A 9185-nucleotide genomic window follows, 5' to 3' on the forward strand; every position below is an offset into this window, starting at 1 on the left:
ATTTTAGTTGAGCATAATTTTGTTATGCCCATTTAAACAGGTTCTGCCTAAGCAGTGCTATACTTAGTAGCTTCTTCTACCTATAATTTGACTATAGTCTCCTCAAAATATGAGTGGAGCGTTTTCCCTGCTGTGCTTGAAGCTCTGTGGTCTTTATTTGTCCAGTGAACACTTCCGGGAAAGGAGTATCTACACAGACCACAAGATGGCGCTGTATCCATGCAGATGATAATGTATTCTAAAAGGATACAGAAATTCCTGTTTGAGTTGTACTTGAGAACTACAGTACTTCATTTATCACATTTTAGGTGAAAGTAGTTGTTACATATTATGATGCCAAAAAAGGAGTATAATAATATTGGACTCTGGTCTTTCCTAGACTCCTAGAGAGATTATAAGGAAAATGGGCCCCTGAGCATGGACGCATAAAAGCCCGCCCAAATTAATAAACATTTTAATATTTAATTTTGGGCTCAGCAGGAAGACACTTTTCACATTCTTGGGTGTCACAGGGCTCTTGAAAAGGATACAGGATCTAGGATTTGACATGGTAGTACACACTCTTGAACAGTAGGTGGCGGTATTCACCTCTAAGCTGTTTGCGATCCGCCATAAAACCCAACGAAGAAGAAGAAGAACCATTCCTACGGTATTGATGTAAACGGGGGACATATTTCCCTGCTGCACTCGTGTTTGTTTACGGAAGAACTCTAGCCAGCTAACTCATTTTCTTAATACATCCATAAGCAAACTGCCCCAAATATGAGATTAAATTAATTAGGAGACGATTACTGCTGCTAAGGTGACCATCTAGCTAACGATAGCCACTGACAGTCGTGTGTCATGTGATTTTGTGGTTTTAAAATCACATGATTTCAACCGAAATAGTTCCCTAGAGAAGATCACTCCGCCATGGAAGACCAAACAGTGAATGCAGACCCAGTTATAACGTTAACTGTTCATAGAGAGGGTAAGTAATGTTATTATAAGTGCACTTAACATGTTAACCCAGCTGGTTTCAACCTAGATAAATTGATGCTAGCAAAAAATATATTTAGTAAAATATCCCAGCGCCAGATAACGTTCACTTGTTTTCTAAACTGCCCCTAGATCGGTTTACATACTGGCAAAATTGGTGGGGATTTTGGTGAGTATACTGACGATATGATCCAACTATTATTATTATTATATTTATTATTATTATATGGAGAGGGATGTGTTGAAGATCTGTGATATTCATTTTTTAAAATTGTTTATTTATATTTATTTTCTCTTTATTCTTAACCTGTAACCCCCTGGCGTGTTAATGTATTGAGTTACATATAAGTTGTATACACATTATGTATTGTGATATATTTGTACATATTATTGTATGCATAGCCTACTTTTTGCAATAAAAACTTTATTTTTTTATTTTATTTTTTTTGCAGATCTGCAAGTGAACGTAATTAGCATGCTAGCATACTTTACAGTTGAATGGTTACTGCTTGCGAGATATACACTTAGATTACCGTATAACTTAAAGCAAACCATTTCAATTACGTTTATTCACCAGGGCAAATCTTCTGGTTGCCTGTCAAGTTGTACAAGATTGTACAGCTCAACCCTTTTAACACTGAAAGTACAGTGACAACATTTTGAATATTAATTGGATTTTCCCTATAATACTAGAAAGCGCAGTTTCTCAGCTTTCAGCAAGGGTTGGAGTGAGGAATTTTTTAGATTTGTTAGATATTTTTTTAAATATTATTAAATATTTGTTAGATATTTTTAAAATGTTGCCGGTGACGTGGTTGTATCGAAAGGGTTAACTTACCCCCCCCCCCCCCCAACACTCTTGACCTTTAGGTTACTGGGGTTGTGCAACAACTTTGCCTACGTGGTAATGCTGAGTGCAGCGCATGATATCCTAAAACAACAAGGGTCTGACAACGCCACAGCGCCTGTAAGATGTTTTGTTGAATTATATATTACACCATGATTCCAGTTAAACATTTTTTTGTTGTCATTTTCAATATTGTTGATTGACACCTTTCTTTCACCCGCGGTCCCGTTGCCCCCCCCCCCCCCCCCAGACAGACACAGTGACCCTGGAGGTCGAGAGGGACAGCATCAGCAACAGCAGCCGTTATGACTGCAACCCTGTTTCCACAGCGGTGAATAGAGATGTTTTATTCATAAATCTCAATGACATTCCAGAAAGTGTGTGTGAGAGAGAGAGAGAGTGAGAGAGAGGGAGGGAGAGTGAGAGTGAGAGAGAGTGAGAGAGTGAGAGAGTGAGAGAGTGAGAGAGAGAGAGAGAGTGAGAGAGTGTGAGAGGGAGAGAGAGAGAGAGAGAGAGAAAGAGTGAATGAGTGAATGAGTTCTACCTGGTCTACCTTTTTGTGTGTCACTGTGTTATTTCCCCCCCCCCCAGGCCGTGCTATTGGCTGATATCCTCCCTACCCTGTTTATCAAGTTCTCTGCTCCGTTCTACATCCACAAACTCCCCTATGGGTAAGACCCGTTACTCCTGCTTACTCACTCAGTGTTCAGGGCTGAAAACAGACGGTATTTCATCTAGGCCTCATGGCATTGTGGTCCAGTCAGACACAATTAATAATAAGTCATGATAATAGTCAAACACAACACTTTTGGATTGTATTGTATATTGTATTGTATCACTTCGTTAAGATGCCGTCTCTGTTACCATAGTTTGAACTGGCGCCACCTTGTGTTTGTTCTGTGGAACTGAAAATTCAGAGTAAATTCAGGGTTCAAGCTCAGCTGATCTCTTTAATCACGCTTCAGTGGAGCGCCCTCTGGTGTTGATATGTAGAATTGCATTTTGTGGAGCACAATTAGTTAATAAAGTTTTCGTCCACAGTTTTCGAGTGTTGGTGTGCGTTGCCACGGCGATTACAAGCTTCCTAATGGTGTCCTTCTCATCGACCATGTGGATGAGCATTCTGGGTAATTAATTAATACTCTTCTGGCTTGTGTCAAAATATCTGTGTATTGTTTGTGTGTGTGTGTGTGCGTGTGTGTGTGCGTGCGCACAAGTGTTGTTTATCAATTCAAATCAAATCCAACTTTATTTGTATAGCGCATTTCAGGGAAGGAAAAAAAAATACAGTTTCACCCGGGGGCCAGAAAAGTGTGCTGTAAAAATTCTTCCCTGACCCCTCTCAACGAGACGATCGAGCAAGCTCAAATCGCACGATGAGTTTGTGTGTATTACGCTACGCTCACATTTGACTATCTCATCCCCAGGGAAATTGTGGTCCAGTCTGTTCCACTGAAACGGACACTATCTCACTTCTGAGGTTCGGCCTATTATGAGGCCTGCAATGCTTTCTAGCCACTGGTTATGATAAAAGCTGATTTAAATGATTCATTTCCAAGCCAACTGGAATCATTTGATCCACCTCCGGGTTCGAGCTTGGTCGTGTAATCGCTAGGCGCAAACGTAGGTCTTTTTTCGGGAAAAACGCCCAAAAAACGTATTTGTGTAATCGGGGGTGTCATCGTCCGTCCTCCCTGCCTGCGTGTGTAGGTGTGATCTCCGCCAGCGTGAGCTCTGGACTGGGAGAACTCTCCTTCCTCTCTCTCAGCGTCTTCTTCAGCAGGTAACACCTCTCTTTACTCCCCCTCACGACTCTGTAGCTAATATTTATAATAATATCTTATTAATAATATCTTACTTCTTCATGGTATTTCATGTAGTTATTATTACTGTGTTCTTCTTCATGGTATTTCATGTAGTTATTATTACTGTGTTCTTACTTCTTCATGGTATTTCATGTAGTTATTATTACTGTGTTCTTCTTCATGGTATTTCATGTAGTTATTATTACTGTGTTCTTCTTCATGGTATTTCATGTAGTTATTATTACTGTGTTCTTCTTCATGGTATTTCATGTAGTTATTATTACTGTGTTCTTCTTCATGGTATTTCATGTAGTTATTATTACTGGGTTCTTCTTCATGGTATTTCATGTAGTTATTATTACTGTGTTCTTACTTCTTCATGGTATTTCATGTAGTTATTATTACTGTGTTCTTCTTCATGGTATTTCATGTAGTTATTATTACTGTGTTCTTCTTCATGGTATTTCATGTAGTTATTATTACTGTGTTCTTCTTCATGGTATTTCATGTAGTTATTATTACTGTGTTCTTACTTCTTCATGGTATTTCATGTAGTTATTATTACTGTGTTCTTCTTCATGGTATTTCATGTAGTTATTATTACTGTGTTCTTACTTCTTCATGGTATGTCTCCCTGTCCTCCTGTCCCTCCGTCCCTCCCCCCCCCCCCCCCCCCCCCCCTCTCTCTCAGGGATGTGTTGGGTGGGTGGGGCTCTGGTACCGGAGGAGCGGGCGTGGCCGGTGCTCTCCTGTATTCTGCTCTCACCCAGGCCGGCCTGTCGCCCAGGGTTACGCTGCTCTTCATGCTGGTGGTCCCCGTCGCCATGGTGATCAGGTGAGGCGGCGCATTGGCCGTTCATTGTAAAGGTCGACGTGGCGTTTCACGTGCCGTGAGTTCACCCACTCTCTTTCTCTCATCCCTCTCTTTCTCTCATCCCTCTCTTTCTCTCATCCCTCTCTTTCTCTCATCCCTCTCTTTCTCTCATTCCTCTTTCTCTCATCCATCTCTCTCTCTCATCCCTCTCTTTCTCTCATCCCTCTCTCTCTCATCCCTCTCTTTCTCTCATCCCTCTCTTTCTCTCATCCCTCTCTCTCTCATCCCTCTCTTTCTCTCATCCCTCTCTTTCTCTCATCCCTCTCTCTCTCATCCCTCTCTTTCTCTCTTCCCTCTCTTTCTCTCATCCCTCTCTCTCTCATCCCTCTCTTTCTCTCATCCCTCTCTCTCTCGTTCCTCTCTTTCTCTCATCCCTCTCTTTCTCTCATCCCTCTCTTTCTCCTCCTCTCCTCTCTTCTCTCTGAATCGTAGCTACTTCTACCTGCTGGTCTTCCCTCCGTCCTTCCCTCAATGGCGGTGCAGGGAGGCGGGGTCTGTCCCGGCGGTCGGGGGCGGGGCCTCGTCGGAGAGACGGCCCCTCATGGACAGCGCCGATGAGGAAGAGGAGCAGCAGGAGAAAGGGGCTGAAGGTGTGTGTGTGACGCGCTGGGACCGCCTGTGTGTGTGTGTGTGCGTGTGTGTGTGTGTGTGTGTGTGTGTGTTTGCAGACACGAGTGTGAAAAACTATGCTGTAGTATCAATTAACAACTATTTGGACGACAATTAGTCTGTCAATTTTGACATTGGTCATTGATGAGTTTTTCAACCTTTTTTTTAGCTGGAATAATAGGCCGAATGTTTTAAACATTAAAACAGCCCACATCTTCCCAAATTATGCAGACTAGCAACATTTAACGTGATTTATTTTTACCATCTGTCAAATACTTTAAACAATATCATTACTTGAACTGTGGAGCTGTGATAGAAGCAGCCCAATGGAAAACTGCAGGGTAAGGTTACTGTTGGCCTATTAGCGATATTCAACAATACGATATATGGATCAAATCAATGTTATGTTCTCTCAATGTAACAGAGAACAAGCCCACAGGACCTCTGACCTTTCTGGAGAAACTGCACATCGTTAAGGTGAGTGTGTGAGACGCTGCTCTACAGAGTGCAAATGTTGCTTTTATAGATTATAAGTTAAGTGATTGTTTAAAGGAACATTCTAGAAAGTGTGTAACTGTGCTCCGCTTATTAAGGCTCTTGTTGATTCCAAATGAATCCTGTCACTTGGGAATCAACCCTAATCAATCATACCTGATCAAGCTATGTGGAGGCTGACTAGGGCTGGGTATCGAGTGAAATTTCACGAATCGATTCCGATTCACAAGGTTCAGAATCGATTATCTCGATTTGATTCAATATCGATTCGGTTAGTGTTACTAAAACCTGTTTTTTGTAGCTGTAATCTTAATTACATGACTGCCAAGTTATGCAACACATCAATACTAGGGCTGGGTATCGATACTGATTTCCAAAAATGAATGAATGAATGAATCATTGAATGAATGAATGAACTATTCATACCTTTTATTCATTCATTCATTAAATAAAAGATCGATTTTGGGGATTCATGAATCGATTCTGAATCATTTGATTCAGAATCGATGAATCGATTCTTTTAAAACCCAGCCCTACGACTGACTCCATGTTCGAGTGGAATAGCCCTTTAATGCCAGCTCTTCTCTTCAGGGTCTCATGAAGTTCATCGTTCCTCTGGGGGTCGTTTACTTCGCCGAGTACTTCATCAACCAGGGTCTGGTGAGTGGCCCTCTGGCGCCCCCTGGCGGCCCCATAACGTCACTGCACCTGGTTGATACATTCATACTGCGCACTGGATTACACTACTGAGGTTTTCAGCGTTTTCCCTGAAAAAGAGGCCTCACTCTGCACACGGTTACATTATACACAGCGTTACTCTGTTAGCACACTATTTACAGCTTACTACAGCAGAATGTAGTCCTCTCTAACATGTTGTTTGTGTTTAGATGGAGCTGCTATATTTCCCGAAGTTCTTCCTCTCTCATGTGGAGCAATATCGCTGGTCAGTAGGAAACGCTTCAGTGGACATACATTTCTGCTTTTTTTGAATAAAGTGGCGTAGACAATCAGAAGCTTCTTCTTAGTGTGTGTGTGTGTGTCTCTGTATGTCTGTGTGTGTGTGTTTAGGTACCAGACCCTGTACCAGGTGGGGGTGCTGGTCTCTCGTTCGTCCCTCTGCTGTGTGAAGATCAGGAGGATCTGGATTCTGTCTCTGCTGCAGGTGAGGCAACGCACCTGGACAGGAATGTTAGTTAGACTTCCAGGACCGGACCGGGAAAAAGTACACACCCGCCTTGGACTTACACGCTTGATTGTTACAACATGGAATCAAAATTGATTTAATTTCTTTTTTTTTGTCACTGATAAACACAGAAAAAGTTCAAATAAAATGTTCCTAAATTAATCACACAAAAAAAAGTTTCCATAAGTATTCAGTTATATTCAGTACTTGGTGGGAGCACCTTTGGCAGCAATTACAGCTGTGTTTGGGTACAGCAGGTCTCAATCAGCTTTGCACATCTGCATTCATCTTTATTTATTTATTTATTTTTCTTTGGAGCCATCAGTTGACGTTCTCTCTCCCCCCTGCCCCCCTCTCTCTCTCCCCCCTGCCCCCCTCTCTCTCTCCCCCCCGCCCCCCTCTCTCTCTCTCTCCCCCCCGCCCCCCTCTCTCTCTCCCCCCCCCGCCCCCCCTCTCTCTCTCCTCCCTGCCCCCCTCTCTCCCCTCCCCCCCGCCCCCTTCTCTCCCCTCCCCCCCCTCCCCTCTCTCCCCTCCGCACTCTCTCTCCCCCCCACCCCCCTGCCCCCCCCTCTCTCCCCCAGTGTGTGAACGTGCTGTTGCTCCTCCTGGCTGTGTTCTACCAGGTCCTGCCCAGCGGCTGGCTGGTGTTCGGGGTCGTTCTCTACGAGGGGCTGCTGGGAGGAGCCGCCTACGTCAACACCTTCTACTTCATCAGCAAGGAGGTCCGTCCGTCAGTCTGCCTGTCCGTGTGTCCGTCTGCGTGTCCGTGTGTCCGTCTGCCTGTCCGTGTGTCCGTCTCTGTGTTTGTCTGATCGACTGACTCGTCGTCTGGCTGACTGGCCGTCCTTGGGTGATCTGCATATATGCATGAGTTTGCAGTTGATTTAATGCATGTGTATTGCACTTGTGCGTGTTTGTGTCTGACTTCCCTGATGATCTCTCTCTCCCTCCCCCTCTCTCCTTCTCTCCCTCTCTCCCCCTCCCTCCCCCTCTCTCCCCCTCTCTCTCCCTCCCTCCCTCCCCCTCTCTCTCCCTCTCTCCCCCTCCCTCCCTCCCCCTCTCTCTCCCTCTCTCCCTCCCTTTTCTCTCTCTCTCCCTCCCTCTCTCCCTCTCCCCCTCCCTCCCTCTCTCCCCCTCTCCCTCCCTCTCTCCCCCTCTCCCTCCCCCTCTCTCCCTCCCTCCCTCCCCCTCTCTCCCTCTCTCCCCCTCTCTCCCTCCCTCCCCCTCTCTCCCCCTCTCTCTCCCTCTCTCTCCCTCTCTCCCCCTCTCTCCCTCCCTCCCCCTCCCTCTCCTCTCTCCCTCTCCCTCCCTCCCCCTCTCTCCCTCTCTCCCTTCCTCTCTCCCTCCCTCCCCCTCTCCAGACTGGAGACAGACAGAGGGAGTTCGCCATGGCGGCCGCCAGCGTGGGTGACAGTCTTGGCATCTTTCTCTCCGGCCTCACAGCTCTCCCCGTTCACCGCTACTTCTGCTCGTTATGAGCGAGGCTCGGAGGAACACGAGGAACTCAGGAGGAACACGAGGAACTCAGGAGGTATTCCGTTAGAACTTCCGACCTCTTGCCTTTTCTGACATGTGATGAGAAGCCTGACGTGGACAGTAGTCATTCACCAGTGAACATCTGACTTATTGGCACCTCAGCACTTTTTTTTTTATTCCAAATAACTAATTTCCTTTAGAAATCGAAAAAATATACTTGTGATCGTTGTCCCGTTCCAGTCGCCAGGTTCTGGTCTAAGAGGGGGCGGGGTTTTATCCCGTCAGCGGGAGGAACGGGCGCATGTTTGGCGAAGAAGCCGTCTGACTACCGATATTCAGACACGTTTTACATTCTTTATATCAGCTGAATTAGACTCGTGATTTTATTTGAATTAGGATTTTGCTTTTACAAAATGGTTCTTATTGGTGCCTGTTGCAGTGTGATAATCAGGAAGTTAATATTTGAGGATAATGTGACTTTTTCCACTTAATGGTGAATTCACAACCCCCTGCCATCAAGGCAGGTTCTTCAAAATGTAACTATGAAATGATTATAATGATTATGTTTCTATTCACCATTTTTTATTATTTTATTTTATTATTTTATGACATTCCAATGTGCATTGATACGAATGTTTCTTGTATTAACTATGCTGCTATAGTTTTTGCTTTTAAGGAAATCACTAATTCTGTACAAAAGGTATTCAGAAGCTGTGGTATGTAAATGTAACATTTTAACTGTGGCTTGAAAGAGTGCCTGTTTTTGATCAAGGTATTATATTCTGGTTTCATATTTTGTTCTTAGTTGCTGCTCCTGTAGTAAACAGATGTGTTAATACTCATCTATAAATGGGTATCCGTTCTTTAAAGCTCAGCATAGACCAGTGGTAATAAATTGCACAATATTTAAGTTATTAA

General features: G+C 44.2%; 1 protein-coding gene across 1 annotated transcript; it reads left to right on the forward strand.

Annotated features, from left to right (window-relative positions):
* The first annotated feature begins 707 nt into the window (after window positions 1-707).
* cln3 (CLN3 lysosomal/endosomal transmembrane protein, battenin) lies at window positions 708-9160 on the forward strand. The gene is made up of 15 exons (XM_084461050.1): window positions 708-970; window positions 1111-1147; window positions 1849-1945; window positions 2076-2156; window positions 2417-2496; window positions 2867-2952; window positions 3536-3608; window positions 4322-4465; window positions 4937-5094; window positions 5538-5590; window positions 6200-6268; window positions 6496-6551; window positions 6677-6770; window positions 7373-7513; window positions 8153-9160. Exons 1-15 carry the CDS (start codon window positions 913-915, stop codon window positions 8267-8269), a joined length of 1344 nt encoding a protein of 447 aa, XP_084317176.1. The 5' UTR covers window positions 708-912; the 3' UTR covers window positions 8270-9160.
* The last annotated feature ends 25 nt before the right edge of the window (window positions 9161-9185 follow it).

The sequence above is a fragment of the Borostomias antarcticus genome (assembly GCF_949987555.1).
Source record: "Borostomias antarcticus genome assembly, chromosome: 35".
Classification (NCBI taxonomy): domain Eukaryota; kingdom Metazoa; phylum Chordata; class Actinopteri; order Stomiiformes; family Stomiidae; genus Borostomias; species Borostomias antarcticus.